This window comes from Oncorhynchus keta, chromosome 7 (genome assembly GCF_023373465.1).
Source record: "Oncorhynchus keta strain PuntledgeMale-10-30-2019 chromosome 7, Oket_V2, whole genome shotgun sequence".
NCBI classification, from domain to species: Eukaryota; Metazoa; Chordata; class Actinopteri; order Salmoniformes; family Salmonidae; genus Oncorhynchus; species Oncorhynchus keta.
Window position 1 is genome coordinate 56,302,811 of NC_068427.1, and position 20,273 is coordinate 56,323,083.

The window sequence follows — 20,273 nt, forward strand, 5'->3', positions numbered from 1 at the left end:
CCCCATCTCTATATAACAGACAGACCTCTCCCCATCTCTATATAACAGACAGACCTCTCCCCATCTCTATATTACAAACAGACCTCTCCCCATCTCTATATTACAGACAGACCTCTCCCCATCTCTTTACTACAGACAGACCTCTCCCCATCTCTATATTACAGACAGACCTCTCCCCATCTCTTTATTACAGACAGACCTCTCCCCATCTCTATATTACAAACAGACCTCTCCCCATCTCTTTACTACAGACAGACCTCTCCCCATCTCTATATTACAGACAGACCTCTCCCCATCTCTTTATGACAGACAGACCTCTCCCCATCTCTATATTACAGCCAGACCTCTCCCCATCTCTACATTACAGACAGACCTCTCCCCATCTCTTTATTACAGACAGACCTCTCCCCATCTCTATATTACAGACAGACCTCTCCCCATCTCTATATTACAGACAGACCTCTCCCCATCTCTATATTAAGGACAGACCTCTCCCCATCTCTTTATTATGACAGACCTCTCCCCATCTCTTTATTACAGACAGACCTCTCCCCATCTCTTTATTATGACAGACCTCTCCCCATCTCTATATTACAGACAGACCCCTCCCCATCTCTTTATTACAGACAGACCCCTCCCCATCTCTATATAACAGACAGACCTCTCCCCATCTCTATATAACAGACAGACCTCTCCCCATCTCTTTATTACAGACAGAGCTCTCCCCATCTCTATATAACAGACAGACCTCTCCCCATCTCTATATAACAGACAGACCTCTCCCCATCTCTATATAACAGACAGACCTCTCCCCATCTCTATATAACAGAGAGACCTCTCCCCATCTCTATATAACAGACAGACCTCTCCCCATCTCTTTATTACAGACAGACCCCTCCCCATCTCTATATAACAGACAGACCTCTCCCCATCTCTATATAACAGACAGACCTCTCCCCATCTCTTTATTACAGACAGACCTCTCCCCATCTCTATATAACAGACAGACCTCTCCCCATCTCTATATAACAGACAGACCTCTCCCCATCTCTATATAACAGACAGACCTCTCCCCATCTCTATATTACAAACAGACCTCTCCCCATCTCTATATTACAGACAGACCTCTCCCCATCTCTTTACTACAGACAGACCTCTCCCCATCTCTATATTACAGACAGACCTCTCCCCATCTCTTTATTACAGACAGACCTCTCCCCATCTCTATATTACAAACAGACCTCTCCCCATCTCTTTACTACAGACAGACCTCTCCCCATCTCTATATTACAGACAGACCTCTCCCCATCTCTTTATGACAGACAGACCTCTCCCCATCTCTATATTACAGCCAGACCTCTTCCCATCTCTACATTACAGACAGACCTCTCCCCATCTCTACATTACAGACAGACCTCTCCCCATCTCTTTATTACAGACAGACCTCTCCTCATCTCTTCATTACAGACAGACCTCTCCCCATCTCTATATTACAGACAGACCTCTCCTCATCTCTTCATTACAGACAGACCTCTCCCCATCTCTATATAACAGACAGACCTCTCCCCATCTCTATATAACAGACAGACCTCTCCCCATCTCTATATAACAGACAGACCTCTCCCCATCTCTATATAACAGACAGACCTCTCCCCATCTCTATATAACAGAGAGACCTCTCCCCATCTCTATATAACAGACAGACCTCTCCCCATCTCTTTATTACAGACAGACCCCTCCCCATCTCTATATAACAGACAGACCTCTCCCCATCTCTATATAACAGACAGACCTCTCCCCATCTCTTTATTACAGACAGACCTCTCCCCATCTCTATATAACAGACAGACCTCTCCCCATCTCTATATAACAGACAGACCTCTCCCCATCTCTATATAACAGACAGACCTCTCCCCATCTCTATATTACAAACAGACCTCTCCCCATCTCTATATTACAGACAGACCTCTCCCCATCTCTTTATTACAGACATCTCTTTACTACAGACAGACCTCTCCCCATCTCTATATTACAGACAGACCTCTCCCCATCTCTTTATTACAGACAGACCTCTCCCCATCTCTATATTACAAACAGACCTCTCCCCATCTCTTTACTACAGACAGACCTCTCCCCATCTCTATATTACAGACAGACCTCTCCCCATCTCTTTATGACAGACAGACCTCTCCCCATCTCTATATTACAGCCAGACCTCTCCCCATCTCTACATTACAGACAGACCTCTCCCCATCTCTTTATTACAGACAGACCTCTCCCCATCTCTATATTACAGACAGACCTCTCCCCATCTCTATATTACAGACAGACCTCTCCCCATCTCTTTATTACAGACAGACCTCTCCCCATCTCTATATTACAGACAGACCTCTCCCCATCTCTATATTACAGACAGACCTCTCCCCATCTCTACATTACAGACAGACCTCTCCCCATCTCTTTATTACAGACAGACCTCTCCCCATCCCTTTATTACAGACAGACCTCTCCTCATCTCTTCATTACAGACAGACCTCTCCCCATCTCTATATAACAGACATACCTCTCCTCATCTCTTTACTACAGACAGACCTCTCCCCATCTCTATATTACAGACAGACCTCTCCCCATCTCTTTATTACAGACAGACCTCTCCCCATCTCTATATTACAGACAGATCTCTCCCCATCTCTATATTACAGACAGACCTCTCCCCATCTCTATATTACATACAGACCTCTCCCCATCTCTTTATTACAGACAGACCTCTCCCCATCTCTTTATTACATACAGACCTCTCCCCATCTCTATATTACATACAGACCTCTCCCCATCTCTTTATTACAGACAGACCTCTCCCCATCTCTATATTACTGACAGACCTCTCCCCATCTCTTTATTACAGACAGACCTCTCCCCATCTCTATATTACAGACAGACCTCTCCCCATCTCTATATTACATACAGACCTCTCCCCATCTCTTTATTATTACAGACAGACCTCTCCCCATCTCTTTATTACAGACAGACCTCTCCCCATCTCTTTATTACAGACAGACCTCTCCCCATCTCTTTACTAAAGACAGACCTCTCCCCATCTCTATATTACAGACAGACCTCTCCCCATCTCTTTATTACAGACAGACCTCTCCCCATCTCTATATTACAGACAGACCTCTCCCCATCTCTATATTACATACAGACCTCTCCCCATCTCTTTACTAAAGACAGACCTCTCCCCATCTCTATATTACAGACAGACCTCTCCCCATCTCTTCATTACAGACAGACCTCTCCCCATCTCTTTATTACAGACAGACCTCTCCCCATCTCTTTATTACAGACAGACCTCTCCTCACCTCTTTATTACAGACAGATCTCTCCCCATCTCTTTACTACAGACAGACCTCTCCCCATCTCTTTATTATGACAGACCTCTCCCCATCTCTTTATTACAGACATACCTCTCCCCATCTCTTTATTACGACAGACCTCTCCCCATCTCTTTATTACAGACAGACCTCTCCCCATCTCTTTATTACAGACAGACCTCTCCCCATCTCTTTATTACAGACAGACCTCTCCCCATCTCTTTATTACAGACAGACCTCTCCCCATCTCTTCATTACAGACAGACCTCTCCCCATCACTTTATTACAGACAGACCTCTCCCCATCTCTTTATTACAGACAGACCTCTCCCCATCTCTTTATCACAGACAGACCTCTCCCCATCTCTATATTACAGACAGACCTCTCCCCATCTCTTTATTACAGACAGACCTCTCCCCATCTCTTCATTACAGACAGACCTCTCCCCATCTCTATATTACAGACAGACCTCTCCCCATCTCTTTATTACAGACAGACCTCTCCCCATCTCTATATTACAGACAGACCTCTCCCCATCTCTTTATTACAGACAGACCTCTCCCCATCTCTTTATAACAGACAGACCTCTCCCCATCTCTTTATTACAGACAGACCTCTCCCCATCTCTATATTACAGACAGACCTCTCCCCATCTCTTTACTACAGACAGACCTCTCCCCATCTCTTTACTACAGACAGAACTCTCCCCATCTCTTTATTACAGACAGACCTCTCCCCATCTCTTTATTACAGACAGACCTCTCCCCATCTCTATATTACAGACAGACCTCTCCCCATCTCTTTATTATGACAGACCTCTCCCCATCTCTTTATTACAGACAGACCTCTCCCCATCTCTTTATTACAGACAGACCTCTCCCCATCTCTTTATTACAGACAGACCTCTCCCCATCTCTTTATTAAAGACAGACCTCTCCCCATCTCTATATTACGGACAGACCTCTCCCCATCTCTTTATTACAGACAGACCTCTCCCCATCTCTATATTACAGACAGACCTCTCCCCATCTCTATATTACATACAGACCTCTCCCCATCTCTTTATTACAGACAGACCTCTCCCCATCTCTTTATTACAGACAGACCTCTCCCCATCTCTTTACTAAAGAAAGACCTCTCCCCATCTCTATATTACAGACAGACCTCTCCCCATCTCTTCATTACAGACAGACCTCTCCCCATCTCTTTATTACAGACAGACCTCTCCCCATCTCTTTATTACTGACAGACCTCTCCTCACCTCTTTATTACAGACAGATCTCTCCCCATCTCTTTACTACAGACAGACCTCTCCCCATCTCTTTATTATGACAGACCTCTCCCCATCTCTTTATTACAGACAGACCTCTCCCCATCTCTTTATTACAGACAGACCTCTCCCCATCTCTTTATTACAGACAGACCTCTCCCCATCTCTTTATTACAGACAGACCTCTCCCCATCTCTTCATTACAGACAGACCTCTCCCCATCTCTTTATTACAGACAGACCTCTCCCCATCTCTTTATTACAGACAGACCTCTCCCCATCTCTTTATTACAGACAGACCTCTCCCCATCTCTATATTACAGACAGACCTCTCCCCATCTCTTTATTACAGACAGACCTCTCCCCATCTCTTCATTACAGACAGACCTCTCCCCATCTCTATATTACAGACAGACCTCTCCCCATCTCTTTATTACAGACAGACCTCTCCCCATCTCTATATTACAGACAGACCTCTCCCCATCTCTATATTACAGACAGACCTCTCCCCATCTCTTTATTACAGACAGACCTCTCCCCATCTCTATATTACAGACAGACCTCTCCCCATCTCTTTATTACAGACAGACCTCTCCCCATCTCTATATTACAGACAGAGCAGACAGACCTCTCCCCATCTCTTTATTACAGACAGACCTCCCCCCATCTCTTTATTACAGACAGACCTCTCCCCATCTCTTTATTACAGACAGACCTCTCCCCATCTCTATATTACAGACAGACCTCTCCCCATCTCTTTATTATGACAGACCTCTCCCCATCTCTTTATTACAGACAGACCTCTCCCCATCTCTTTATTATGACAGACCTCTCCCCATCTCTTTATTACAGACAGACCTCTCCCCATCTCTTTATTACAGACAGACCTCTCCCCATCTCTATATTACAGACAGACCTCTCCCCATCTCTTTATTACAGACAGACCTCTCCCCATCTCTTTATTACAGACAGACCTCTCCCCATCTCTTTATTACAGACAGACCTCTCCCCATCTCTTTATTACAGACAGACCTCTCCCCATCTCTTTATTACAGACAGACCTCTCCCCATCTCTATATTACAGACAGACCTCTCCCCATCTCTTTATTACAGACAGACCTCTCCCCATCTCTTCATTACAGACAGACCTCTCCCCATCTCTATATTACAGACAGACCTCTCCCCATCTCTATATTAAGGACAGACCTCTCCCCATCTCTTTATTATGACAGACCTCTCCCCATCTCTTTATTACAGACAGACCTCTCCCCATCTCTTTATTATGACAGACCTCTCCCCATCTCTATATTACAGACAGACCCTCCCCATCTCTTTATTACAGACAGACCCCCCTCCCCATCTCTATATAACAGACAGACCTCTCCCCATCTCTATATAACAGACAGACCTCTCCCCATCTCTTTATTACAGACAGACCTCTCCCCATCTCTATATAACAGACAGACCTCTCCCCATCTCTATATAACAGACAGACCTCTCCCCATCTCTATATAACAGACAGACCTCTCCCCATCTCTATATAACAGAGAGACCTCTCCCCATCTCTATATAACAGACAGACCTCTCCCCATCTCTTTATTACAGACAGACCTCTCCCCATCTCTATATAACAGACAGACCTCTCCCCATCTCTATATAACAGACAGACCTCTCCCCATCTCTATATAACAGACAGACCTCTCCCCATCTCTATATTACAAACAGACCTCTCCCCATCTCTATATTACAGACAGACCTCTCCCCATCTCTTTACTACAGACAGACCTCTCCCCATCTCTATATTACAGACAGACCTCTCCCCATCTCTTTATTACAGACAGACCTCTCCCCATCTCTTTATTACAGACAGACCTCTCCCCATCTCTATATTACAAACAGACCTCTCCCCATCTCTTTACTACAGACAGACCTCTCCCCATCTCTATATTACAGACAGACCTCTCCCCATCTCTTTATGACAGACAGACCTCTCCCCATCTCTATATTACAGCCAGACCTCTTCCCATCTCTACATTACAGACAGACCTCTCCCCATCTCTTTATTACAGACAGACCTATCCCCATCTCTATATTACAGACAGACCTCTCCCCATCTCTATATTACAGACAGACCTCTCCCCATCTCTTTATTACAGACAGACCTCTCCCCATCTCTATATTACAGACAGACCTCTCCCCATCTCTATATTACAGACAGACCTCTCCCCATCTCTACATTACAGACAGACCTCTCCCCATCTCTTTATTACAGACAGACCTCTCCCCATCTCTTTATTACAGACAGACCTCTCCTCATCTCTTCATTACAGACAGACCTCTCCCCATCTCTATATAACAGACATACCTCTCCTCATCTCTTTACTACAGACAGACCTCTCCCCATCTCTATATTACAGACAGACCTCTCCCCATCTCTTTATTACAGACAGACCTCTCCCCATCTCTATATTACAGACAGATCTCTCCCCATCTCTATATTACAGACAGACCTCTCCCCATCTCTATATTACATACAGACCTCTCCCCATCTCTTTATTACAGACAGACCTCTCCCCATCTCTTTATTACATACAGACCTCTCCCCATCTCTATATTACATACAGACCTCTCCCCATCTCTTTATTACAGACAGACCTCTCCCCATCTCTATATTACAGACAGACCTCTCCCCATCTCTATATTACAGACAGACCTCTCCCCATCTCTATATTACTGACAGACCTCTCCCCATCTCTTTATTACAGACAGACCTCTCCCCATCTCTATATTACAGACAGACCTCTCCCCATCTCTATATTACATACAGACCTCTCCCCATCTCTTTATTACAGACAGACCTCTCCCCATCTCTTTATTACATACAGACCTCTCCCCATCTCTTTATTACAGACAGACCCCTCCCCATCTCTTTATTACAGACAGACCCCTCCCCATCTCTATATAACAGACAGACCTCTCCCCATCTCTATATAACAGACAGACCTCTCCCCATCTCTTTATTACAGACAGACCTCTCCCCATCTCTATATAACAGACAGACCTCTCCCCATCTCTATATAACAGAGAGACCTCTCCCCATCTCTATATAACAGACAGACCTCTCCCCATCTCTTTATTACAGACAGACCCCTCCCCATCTCTATATAACAGACAGACCTCTCCCCATCTCTATATAACAGACAGACCTCTCCCCATCTCTTTATTACAGACAGACCTCTCCCCATCTCTATATTACAGACAGCCCTCTCCCCATCTCTATATTACAGACAGACTTCTCCCCATCTCTATATTACAGACAGACCTCTTCCCATCTCTATATTACATACAGACCTCTCCCCATCTCTTTATTACATACAGACCTCTCCCCATCTCTTTATTACATACAGACCTCTCCCCATCTCTATATTACAGACTGACCTCTCCCCATCTCTTCATTACAGACAGACCTCTCCCCATCTCTTTATTACAGACAGCCCTCTCCCCATCTCTTTATTACAGACAGACCTCTCCCCATCTCTATATTACAGACAGCCCTCTCCCCATCTCTATATTACAGACAGACCTCTCCCCATCTCTTTATTACAGACAGACCTCTCCCCATCTCTTTATTACAGACATACCTCTCCCCATCTCTTTATTACAGACAGCCCCCTCCCCATCTCTATATTACAGACAGCCCTCTCCCCATCTCTATATTACAGACAGACCTCTCCCCATCTCTTTATTACAGACAGACCTCTCCCCATCTCTTCATTACAGACAGACCTCTCCCCATCTCTTTATTACAGACAGACCTCTCCCCATCTCTTTATTACAGACAGACCTCTCCCCATCTCTATATTACAGACAGACCTCTCCCCATCTCTATATTACAGAAAGACCTCTCCCCATCTCTATATTACAGACAGACCTCTCCCCATCGTTATAACCATTGAATCAATCTAAGGTAACGCCAAGTAATGTAGTCTCAACTTGTTCAACAGCCACACCACCGTTCATTACCAGATTCAGCTGAGGTCTAGAAGTTAGGGAATGATTTGTACCAAATACAATGCTCTTAGTTTTAGAGATGTTCAGTGTTAGAGATGTCCACCCATTCAAAAACAGACTGCAACTCTTTGTTAAGGGTTTCAGTGACTTCATTAGCTGTGATTTACGGTGAGTATATGGTTGAATCATGAGCACACATGCTTTGTTTAGTGCCAGGTTTGTCATTATTGATCAATAACAATCATTTGTCCACCTCTCTCACACCAACTTTACAACATTTAAACTTGCATACGATGGCTCACTGTTCGTTGTTGGCATTTGCTATCTAAGTTTGCCCACTTTGCCAATGAAGTAACCATTTAAACTAATTAGCAAAGTCAAATGGTTTTGTGATGAATAAGCTATCTGACTCGATGAAAGGTGGAGTTGAATGTCTTGCAATCTACCATTCAGCACTACGTTTTATCACAGGGGAACATTTTAGGACACATCATTGTAGTCTGTATAAAATGTGGGATGAACCTCTCTGTCTGTAAGAAGATCTGCTTTCTCTTTTATTTATTTACAATCTGATCAATCTGATCAATTTACAATCTGACAGAAACTCCCTCTATATGTAACATCATTAATTAAGACAAGAATATTAAGTTACCAAACCTGTTCACAGGAATGGACTGTACATACATACCCCAACCAGACACTAATGAGTCGGACAGGGAGGATATACTCCAAACACCCGAACAGGCCCTAAACCCAATCATTCGCTGGAGAAAGAAACAGAGATTTTGTCGAAAATCGGGGTGCCTTGTGAGGATCAGGCGACGAGAGGCTAATCTGCTTTTGCCATTTATGTAAACAACAGCTGGTGCACAATATCTAAGGAAGTCTCTAGGTTTTGCTAGAGGAGGTTTGGGGTTAGGGGAGGGTTAGGGGAGGTTTGGGGATGGGGGAGGGTTAGGGGAGGTTTGGGATTAGGGGAGGGTTAGGGGAGGTTTGGGGATGGGGGAGGGTTAGGGGAGGGTTGGGGTTGGGAGAGGGTAGGGTTAAGGTTAGGGGAGGGTTGGGTTAGGGGAAGGTTAGGATTGGGGATGGGGAGGGTTAGGGGAGGCTTGGGGTTGGGGGAGGGTAGGGTTAGGGGAGGGTTGGGGGAGGGTAGGGTTAGGGGAAGGGTTGGGGTAGGGTTAGGGAAGGTTAGGATTGGGGATGGGGAGGGTTAGGGAGGCTTGGGGTTGGGGGAGGGTAGGGTTAGGGGAGGGTTGGGGGAGGGTTAGGGTTAGGGTAGGTTTGGGGCTAGAGGAGGGTTAGGGGAGGTTTGGGGATGGGGGAGGGTAGGGTTAGGGGAGGGTTAGGGTTAGGGTTAGAGGAGGTTTGGGGTTAGGGGAGGGTTAGGGGAGGGTTAGGGTTAGGGGAGGTTTGGGGCTAGGGGAGGGTTAGGGGAGGTTTCGGGATAGGGTTAGGGGAGGGGAGGGTTAGGGTTAGGGTTAGGGTTAGGGGAGGGTTAGGGGAGGGTAGGGTAGGGTAGGGTAGGGTAGGGTTAGGGTTAGGGTTAGGGTTAGGGGAGGGTTAGGGGAGGGTTGGGAAAGGGTTGGTGGAGGGTTTTGGATAGAGACACTCACTTGGGTGACTTGAGGTCTCTGTGTATGATCTTGTGGAGGTGCAGGTAGTTCATCCCAGAGGCGATCCCTGAGGCCCAGTCCACCAGCAGTCTGGGGGTCACCTTCCGTCCGGCCCTCAGAACCTCATAGAGTTGGCCCTGGGAACAATACTCCATTAAGATACAGTAGCACGGAGCCTGGGTGCACACACCCCTGGAGAGGAGAGAGACAAGAGAGGGAGGAGAGGGAGGAGAAGAGGAGAGGGAGGATAGGGAGGATCGGGAGGAGAAGAGGAGAGAGGATGAGTTACAAAGTCAAAAAGATGTGACACAGTACACCATAACAGTACTTTAGCACGGAGTTGGGGTGCACTACAGAAGGACGACACAGAGAGAGAGACATTCAGGGCGGATTTCCTAGACACAGATTAAGCCTAGTACTAGACTGAAAAGCATGTTTAAATGATATTCTCAGTGGTTATAGGGTACAACTTGAAATCAGACAACAGCAAAAACTCCTGTAGCAACTCCTCAAACAATAGTTCCGCCTGATGTGCTCAGGAGGGGTTATGTCAGTAGTCTAGTGTGAGGGGTTATAACAGTAGTCTAGTGTGAGGGGTTATAACAGTAGTCTAGTGTGAGGGGTTATAACAGTAGTCTAGTGTGAGGGGTTATAACAGTAGTCTAGTGTGAGGGGTTATAACAGTAGTCTAGTGTGAGGGGTTATAACAGTAGTCTAGTGTGAGGGGTTATAACAGTAGTCTAGTGTGAGGGGTTGTGTCAGTAGTCTAGTGTGAGGGGTTATGTCAGTAGTCTAGTGTGAGGGGTTATAACAGTAGTCTAGTGTGAGGGGTTATAACAGTAGTCTAGTGTGAGGGGTTATAACAGTAGTCTAGTGTGAGGGGTTATAACAGTAGTCTAGTGTGAGGGGTTGTGTCAGTAGTCTAGTGTGAGGGGTTATAACAGTAGTCTAGTGTGAGGGGTTATGTCAGTAGTCTAGTGTGAGGGGTTGTGTCAGTAGTCTAGTGTGAGGGGTTGTGTCAGTAGTCTAGTGTGAGGGGTTATAACAGTAGTCTAGTGTGAGGGGTTATAACAGTAGTCTAGTGTGAGGGGTTGTGTCAGTAGTCTAGTGTGAGGGGTTATAACAGTAGTCTAGTGTGAGGGGTTATAACAGTAGTCTAGTGTGAGGGGTTATAACAGTAGTCTAGTGTGAGGGGTTATAACAGTAGTCTAGTGTGAGGGGTTATAACAGTAGTCTAGTGTGAGGGGTTATGTCAGTAGTCTAGTGTGAGGGGTTATAACAGTAGTCTAGTGTGAGGGGTTATAACAGTAGTCTAGTGTGAGGGGTTATATCAGTAGTCTAGTGTGAGGGGTTATAACAGTAGTCTAGTGTGAGGGGTTATAACAGTAGTCTAGTGTGAGGGGTTATATCAGTAGTCTAGTGTGAGGGGTTATATCAGTAGTCTAGTGTGAGGGGTTATAACAGTAGTCTAGTGTGAGGGGTTATATCAGTAGTCTAGTGTGAGGGGTTATAACAGTAGTCTAGTGTGAGGGGTTATGACAGTAGTCTAGTGTGAGGGGTTATAACAGTAGTCTAGTGTGAGGGGTTATGTCAGTAGTCTAGTGTGAGGGGTTGTGTCAGTAGTCTAGTGTGAGGGGTTATAACAGTAGTCTAGTGTGAGGGGTTATAACAGTAGTCTAGTGGGAGGGGTTATATCAGTAGTCTAGTGTGAGGGGTTAAGCCAGTAGTCTAGTGTGAGGGGTTATAACAGTAGTCTAGTGTGAGGGGTTGTGCCAGTAGTCTAGTGTGAGGGGTTATATCAGTAGTCTAGTGTGAGGGGTTATATCAGTAGTCTAGTGGGAGGGGTTATAACAGTAGTCTAGTGTGAGGGGTTATAACAGTCATCTAGTGTGAGGGGTTATGTCAGTAGTCTAGTGTGAGGGGTTAAGCCAGTAGTCTAGTGTGAGGGGTTAAGCCAGTAGTCTAGTGTGAGGGGTTATAACAGTAGTCTAGTGTGAGGGGTTATAACAGTAGTCTAGTGTGAGGGGTTATAACAGTAGTCTAGTGTGAGGGGTTATAACAGTAGTCTAGTGTGAGGGGTTATACCAGTAGTCTAGTGTGAGGGGTTATATCAGTAGTCTAGTGTGAGGGGTTATATCAGTAGTCTAGTGTGAGGGGTTAAGCCAGTAGTCTAGTGTGAGGGGTTATAACAGTAGTCTAGTGGGAGGGGTTAAGCCAGTAGTCTAGTGTGAGGGGTTATATCAGTAGTCTAGTGTGAGGGGTTATAACAGTAGTCTAGGGGTTATAACAGTAGTCTAGTGTGAGGGGTTATAACAGTAGTCTAGTGGGAGGGGTTATAACAGTAGTCTAGTGTGAGGGGTTATAACAGTAGTCTAGTGTGAGGGGTTATATCAGTAGTCTAGTGTGAGGGGTTATGTCAGTAGTCTAGTGTGAGGGGTTATAACAGTAGTCTAGTGTGAGGGGTTATAACAGTAGTCTAGTGTGAGGGGTTATAACAGTAGTCTAGTGTGAGGGGTTATATCAGTAGTCTAGTGTGAGGGGTTATAACAGTAGTCTAGTGTGAGGGGTTATGTCAGTAGTCTAGTGTGAGGGGTTATAACAGTAGTCTAGGGGTTATAACAGTAGTCTAGTGTGAGAGGTTATATCAGTAGTCTAGTGTGAGGGGTTATAACAGTAGTCTAGTGTGAGAGGTTATAACAGTAGTCTAGTGTGAGGGGTTATAACAGTAGTCTAGTGTGAGGGGTTATAACAGTAGTCTAGTGTGAGGGGTTATAACAGTAGTCTAGGGGTTATAACAGTAGTCTAGTGTGAGAGGTTATATCAGTAGTCTAGTGTGAGGGGTTATAACAGTAGTCTAGTGTGAGGGGTTATAACAGTAGTCTAGTGTGAGGGGTTATAACAGTAGTCTAGTGTGAGGGGTTATAACAGTAGTCTTGTGTGAGAGGTTATAACAGCAGTCTAGTGTGAGGGGTTATAACAGTAGTCTAGTGTGAGGGGTTGTGTCAGTATTCTAGTGTGTGGGGTTATAACAGTAGTCTAGTGTGAGGGGTTATAACAGTAGTCTAGTGTGAGGGGTTATATCAGTAGTCTAGTGTGAGGGGTTATAACAGTAGTCTAGTGTGAGGGGTTATAACAGTAGTCTAGTGTGAGGGGTTATAACAGTAGTCTAGTGTGAGGGGTTATAACAGTAGTCTAGTGTGAGAGGTTATAACAGCAGTCTAGTGTGAGGGGTTATAACAGTAGTCTAGTGTGAGGGGTTATATCAGTAGTCTAGTGTGAGAGGTTATAACAGCAGTCTAGTGTGAGGGGTTATAACAGTAGTCTAGTGTGAGGGGTTGTGTCAGTATTCTAGTGTGTGGGGTTATAACAGTAGTCTAGTGTGAGGGGTTATAACAGTAGTCTAGTGTGAGGGGTTATAACAGTAGTCTAGTGTGAGAGGTTATAACAGCAGTCTAGTGTGAGGGGTTATAACAGTAGTCTAGTGTGAGGGGTTAAGCCAGTAGTCTAGTGTGAGGGGTTATAACAGTAGTCTAGTGTGAGGGGTTATAACAGTAGTCTAGTGTGAGGGGTTATAACAGTAGTCTAGTGGGAGGGGTTATAACAGTAGTCTAGTGGGAGGGGTTATAACAGTAGTCTAGTGTGAGGGGTTATAACAGTAGTCGAGTGTGAGGGGTTAAGCCAGTAGTCTAGTGTGAGGGGTTATAACAGTAGTCTAGTGTGAGGGGTTATAACAGTAGTCTAGTGTGAGGGGTTATAACAGTAGTCTAGTGGGAGGGGTTATAACAGTAGTCTAGTGGGAGGGGTTATAACAGTAGTCTAGTGTGAGGGGTTATAACAGTAGTCGAGTGTGAGGGGTTAAGCCAGTAGTCTAGTGTGAGGGGTTAAGCCAGTAGTCTAGTGTGAGGGGTTATGTCAGTAGTCTAGTGTGAGGGGTTATAACAGTAGTCTAGTGTGAGGGGTTATAACAGTAGTCTAGTGGGAGGGGTTATAACAGTAGTCTAGTGGGAGGGGTTATAACAGTAGTCTAGTGTGAGGGGTTATAACAGTAGTCGAGTGTGAGGGTTATAACAGTAGTCTAGTGTGAGGGGTTATAACAGTAGTCTAGTGGGATGGGTTATAACAGTAGTCTAGTGGGAGGGGTTATAACAGTAGTCTAGTGTGAGGGGTTATAACAGTAGTCGAGTGTGAGGGGTTAAGCCAGTAGTCTAGTGTGAGGGGTTATAACAGTAGTCTAGTGTGAGGGGTTATAACAGTAGTCTAGTGTGAGGGGTTATGTCAGTAGTCTAGTGTGAGGGGTTATAACAGTAGTCTAGTGTGAGGGGTTATAACAGTAGTCTAGTGTGAGGGGTTATGTCAGTAGTCTAGTGTGAGGGTTATAACAGTAGTCTAGTGTGAGGGGTTATATCAGTAGTCTAGTGTGAGGGGTTATAACAGTAGTCTAGTGTGAGGGGTTATAACAGTAGTCTAGTGGGAGGGGTTATAACAGTAGTCTAGTGGGAGGGGTTATAACAGTAGTCTAGGGGTTATGTCAGTAGTCTAGTGTGAGGGGTTATAACAGTAGTCTAGTGTGAGGGGTTATAACAGTAGTCTAGTGTGAGGGGTTATGTCAGTAGTCTAGTGTGAGGGGTTATAACAGTAGTCTAGTGTGAGGGGTTATAACAGTAGTCTAGTGTGAGGGGTTATAACAGTAGTCTAGTGTGAGGGGTTATAACAGTAGTCTAGTGGGAGGGGTTATAACAGTAGTCTAGTGTGAGGGGTTATAACAGTAGTCGAGTGTGAGGGGTTAAGCCAGTAGTCTAGTGTGAGGGGTTAAGCCAGTAGTCTAGTGTGAGGGGTTATAACAGTAGTCTAGTGAGAGGGGTTAAGCCAGTAGTCTAGTGTGAGGGGTTAAGCCAGTAGTCTAGTGTGAGGGGTTAAGCCAGTAGTCTAGTGTGAGGGGTTATAACAGTAGTCTAGTGTGAGGGGTTATAACAGTAGTCTAGTGGGAGGGGTTAAGCCAGTAGTCTAGTGTGAGGGGTTATAACAGTAGTCTAGTGTGAGGGGTTATAACAGTAGTCTAGGGGTTATAACAGTAGTCTAGTGTGAGGGGTTATAACAGTAGTCTAGTGGGAGGGGTTATAACAGTAGTCTAGTGTGAGGGGTTATAACAGTAGTCTAGTGTGAGGGGTTATATCAGTAGTCTAGTGTGAGGGGTTATAACAGTAGGCTAGGGGTTATAACAGTAGTCTAGTGTGAGGGGTTATAACAGTAGTCTAGTGTGAGGGGTTATAACAGTAGTCTAGTGTGAGGGGTTATAACAGTAGTCTAGTGTGAGGGGTTATATCAGTAGTCTAGTGTGAGGGGTTATAACAGTAGTCTAGTGTGAGGGGTTATAACAGTAGTCTAGTGTGAGGGGTTATAACAGTAGTCGAGTGTGAGGGGTTAAGACAGTAGTCTAGTGTGAGGGGTTATAACAGTAGTCTAGTGTGAGGGGTTATAACAGTAGTCTAGTGTGAGGGGTTATAACAGTCATCTAGTGTGAGGGGTTATGTCAGTAGTCTAGTGTGAGGGGTTAAGCCAGTAGTCTAGTGTGAGGGGTTAAGCCAGTAGTCTAGTGTGAGGGGTTATAACAGTAGTCTAGTGTGAGGGGTTATAACAGTAGTCTAGTGTGAGGGGTTATAACAGTAGTCTAGTGTGAGGGGTTAAGCCAGTAGTCTAGTGTGAGGGGTTATAACAGTAGTCTAGTGTGAGGGGTTATGTCAGTAGTCTAGTGTGAGGGGTTATAACAGTAGTCTAGTGTGAGGGGTTATAACAGTAGTCTAGTGTGAGGGGTTATATCAGTAGTCTAGTGGGAGGGGTTATGTCAGTAGTCTAGGGGTTATATCAGTAGTCTAGTGTGAGGGGTTATGTCAGTAGTCTAGTGTGAGGGGTTATAACAGTAGTCTAGTGTGAGGGGTTATGTCAGTAGTCTAGTGTGAGGGGTTATGTCAGTAGTCTAGTGTGAGGGGTTATAACAGTAGTCTAGTGTGAGGGGTTAAGCCAGTAGTCTAGTGTGAGGGGTTATAACAGTAGTCTAGTGGGAGGGTTAAGCCAGTAGTCTAGTGTGAGGGGTTATATCAGTAGTCTAGTGTGAGGGGTTATAACAGTAGTCTAGGGGTTATAACAGTAGTCTAGTGTGAGGGGTTATAACAGTAGTCTAGTGGGAGGGGTTATAACAGTAGTCTAGTGTGAGGGGTTATAACAGTAGTCTAGTGTGAGGGGTTATATCAGTAGTCTAGTGTGAGGGGTTATGTCAGTAGTCTAGTGTGAGGGGTTATAACAGTAGTCTAGTGTGAGGGGTTATAACAGTAGTCTAGTGTGAGGGGTTATGTCAGTAGTCTAGTGTGAGGGGTTATAACAGTAGTCTAGGGGTTATAACAGTAGTCTAGTGTGAGAGGTTATATCAGTAGTCTAGTGTGAGGGGTTATAACAGTAGTCTAGTGTGAGAGGTTATAACAGCAGTCTAGTGTGAGGGGTTATAACAGTAGTCTAGTGTGAGGGGTTATAACAGTAGTCTAGTGTGAGGGGTTATAACAGTAGTCTAGGGGTTATAACAGTAGTCTAGTGTGAGAGGTTATATCAGTAGTCTAGTGTGAGGGGTTATAACAGTAGTCTAGTGTGAGGGGTTATAACAGTAGTCTAGTGTGAGGGGTTATAACAGTAGTCTAGTGTGAGGGGTTATAACAGTAGTCTTGTGTGAGAGGTTATAACAGCAGTCTAGTGTGAGGGGTTATAACAGTAGTCTAGTGTGAGGGGTTGTGTCAGTATTCTAGTGTGTGGGGTTATAACAGTAGTCTAGTGGGAGGGGTTATAACAGTAGTCTAGTGTGAGGGGTTATAACAGTAGTCTAGTGTGAGGGGTTATAACAGTAGTCTAGTGTGAGAGGTTATAACAGCAGTCTAGTGTGAGGGGTTATAACAGTAGTCGAGTGTGAGGGGTTATATCAGTAGTCTAGTGTGAGAGGTTATAACAGCAGTCTAGTGTGAGGGTTATAACAGTAGTCTAGTGTGAGGGGTTGTGTCAGTATTCTAGTGTGTGGGGTTATAACAGTAGTCTAGTGGGAGGGGTTATAACAGTAGTCTAGTGTGAGGGGTTATAACAGTAGTCTAGTGTGAGGGGTTATAACAGTAGTCTAGTGTGAGAGGTTATAACAGTAGTCTAGTGTGAGGGGTTATAACAGTAGTCTAGTGTGAGGGGTTATAACAGTAGTCTAGTGTGAGGGGTTATAACAGTAGTCTAGTGTGAGGGGTTATAACAGTAGTCTAGTGTGAGAGGTTATATCAGTAGTCTAGTGTGAGGGGTTATAACAGTAGTCTAGTGTGAGGGGTTATAACAGTAGTCTAGTGTGAGGGGTTATAACAGTAGTCTAGTGTGAGGGGTTATAACAGTAGTCTAGTGTGAGGGGTTATATCAGTAGTCTAGTGTGAGGGGTTATATCAGTAGTCTAGTGTGAGGGGTTATAACAGTAGTCTAGTGTGAGGGGTTATAACAGTAGTCTAGTGTGAGAGATTATATCAGTAGTCTAGTGTGAGAGGTTAAATCAGTAGTCTAGTGTGTGGGGTTATAACAGTAGTCTAGTGTGAGGGGTTATAACAGTAGTCTAGTGTGAGGGGTTATAACAGTAGTCTAGTGTGAGAGGTTATAACAGTAGTCTAGTGTGAGAGGTTAAGCCAGTAGTCTAGTGTGAGGGGTTAAGCCAGTAGTCTAGTGTGAGGGGTTATAACAGTAGTCTAGTGTGAGGGGTTATAACAGTAGTCTAGTGTGAGGGGTTATAACAGTAGTCTAGTGTGAGGGGTTAAGCCAGTAGTCTAGTGTGAGGGGTTATAACAGTAGTCTAGTGTGAGGGGTTATGTCAGTAGTCTAGTGTGAGGGGTTATAACAGTAGTCTAGTGTGAGGGGTTATAACAGTAGTCTAGTGTGAGGGGTTATATCAGTAGTCTAGTGGGAGGGGTTATGTCAGTAGTCTAGGGGTTATATCAGTAGTCTAGTGTGAGGGGTTATGTCAGTAGTCTAGTGTGAGGGGTTATAACAGTAGTCTAGTGTGAGGGGTTATGTCAGTAGTCTAGTGTGAGGGGTTATGTCAGTAGTCTAGTGTGAGGGGTTATAACAGTAGTCTAGTGTGAGGGGTTAAGCCAGTAGTCTAGTGTGAGGGGTTATAACAGTAGTCTAGTGGGAGGGGTTATGACAGTAGTCTAGTGTGAGGGGTTATAACAATAGTCTAGTGTGAGGGGTGATGACAGTAGTCTAGGGGTTATATCAGTAGTCTAGTGTGAGGGGTTATAACAGTAGTCTAGTGGGAGGGGTTATGACAGTAGTCTAGTGGGAGGGGTTATAACAGTAGTCTAGTGTGAGGGGTTATAACAGTAGTCTAGTGTGAGGGGTTATGTCAGTAGTCTAGTGTGAGGGGTTATAACAGTAGTCTAGTGTGAGGGGTTATAACAGTAGTCTAGTGTGAGGGGTTATGTCAGTAGTCTAGGGGTAATATCAGTAGTCTAGTGTGAGGGGTTTTAACAGTAGTCTAGTGTGAGAGGTTATATCAGTAGTCTAGTGTGAGGGGTTATAACAGTAGTCTAGTGTGAGAGGTTATAACAGCAGTCTAGTGTGAGGGGTTATAACAGTAGTCTAGTGTGAGGGGTTATAACAGTAGTCTAGTGTGAGGGGTTATAACAGTAGTCTAGGGGTTATAACAGTAGTCTAGTGTGAGAGGTTATATCAGTAGTCTAGTGTGAGGGGTTATAACAGTAGTCTAGTGTGAGGGGTTATAACAGTAGTCTAGTGTGAGGGGTTATAACAGTAGTCTAGTGTGAGGGGTTATAACAGTAGTCTTGTGTGAGAGGTTATAACAGCAGTCTAGTGTGAGGGGTTATAACAGTAGTCTAGTGTGAGGGGTTGTGTCAGTATTCTAGTGTGTGGGGTTATAACAGTAGTCTAGTGGGAGGGGTTATAACAGTAGTCTAGTGTGAGGGGTTATAACAGTAGTCTAGTGTGAGGGGTTATAACAGTAGTCTAGTGTGAGAGGTTATAACAGCAGTCTAGTGTGAGGGGTTATAACAGTAGTCTAGTGTGAGGGGTTATATCAGTAGTCTAGTGTGAGAGGTTATAACAGCAGTCTAGTGTGAGGGGTTATAACAGTAGTCTAGTGTGAGGGGTTGTGTCAGTATTCTAGTGTGTGGGGTTATAACAGTAGTCTAGTGGGAGGGGTTATAACAGTAGTCTAGTGTGAGGGGTTATAACAGTAGTCTAGTGTGAGGGGTTATAACAGTAGTCTAGTGTGAGAGGTTATAACAGCAGTCTAGTGTGAGGGGTTATAACAGTAGTCTAGTGTGAGGGGTTAAGCCAGTAGTCTAGTGTGAGGGGTTATAACAGTAGTCTAGTGTGAGGGGTTATAACAGTAGTCTAGTGTGAGGGGTTATAACAGTAGTCTAGTGGGAGGGGTTATAACAGTAGTCTAGTGGGAGGGGTTATAACAGTAGTCTAGTGTGAGGGTTATAACAGTAGTCGAGTGTGAGGGGTTAAGCCAGTAGTCTAGTGTGAGGGGTTATAACAGTAGTCTAGTGTGAGGGGTTATAACAGTAGTCTAGTGTGAGGGGTTATAACAGTAGTCTAGTGGGAGGGGTTATAACAGTAGTCTAGTGTGAGGGGTTATAACAGTAGTCGAGTGTGAGGGGTTAAGCCAGTAGTCTAGTGTGAGGGGTTAAGCCAGTAGTCTAGTGTGAGGGGTTATGTCAGTAGTCTAGTGTGAGGGGTTATAACAGTAGTCTAGTGTGAGGGTTATAACAGTAGTCTAGTGGGAGGGGTTATAACAGTAGTCTAGTGGGAGGGGTTATAACAGTAGTCTAGTGTGAGGGGTTATAACAGTAGTCGAGTGTGAGGGGTTATAACAGTAGTCTAGTGTGAGGGGTTATAACAGTAGTCTAGTGGGATGGGTTATAACAGTAGTCTAGTGGGAGGGGTTATAACAGTAGTCTAGTGTGAGGGGTTATAACAG

General features: G+C 44.8%; 1 protein-coding gene across 2 annotated transcripts in view; it reads right to left on the bottom strand.

The window, feature by feature from the left end:
• si:ch211-45c16.2 (mitogen-activated protein kinase kinase kinase 13) overlaps nucleotides 1–20,273 on the bottom strand; it is a 179,873-nt gene that overhangs the window by 62,609 nt on the left and 96,991 nt on the right. For both annotated transcript variants that reach the window (XM_052523302.1, XM_052523301.1), the window contains one exon: nucleotides 10,268–10,459. In XM_052523302.1, the coding sequence (XP_052379262.1) occupies nucleotides 10,268–10,459 (192 nt within the window). The remainder of the gene's footprint in view (nucleotides 1–10,267; nucleotides 10,460–20,273) is intronic.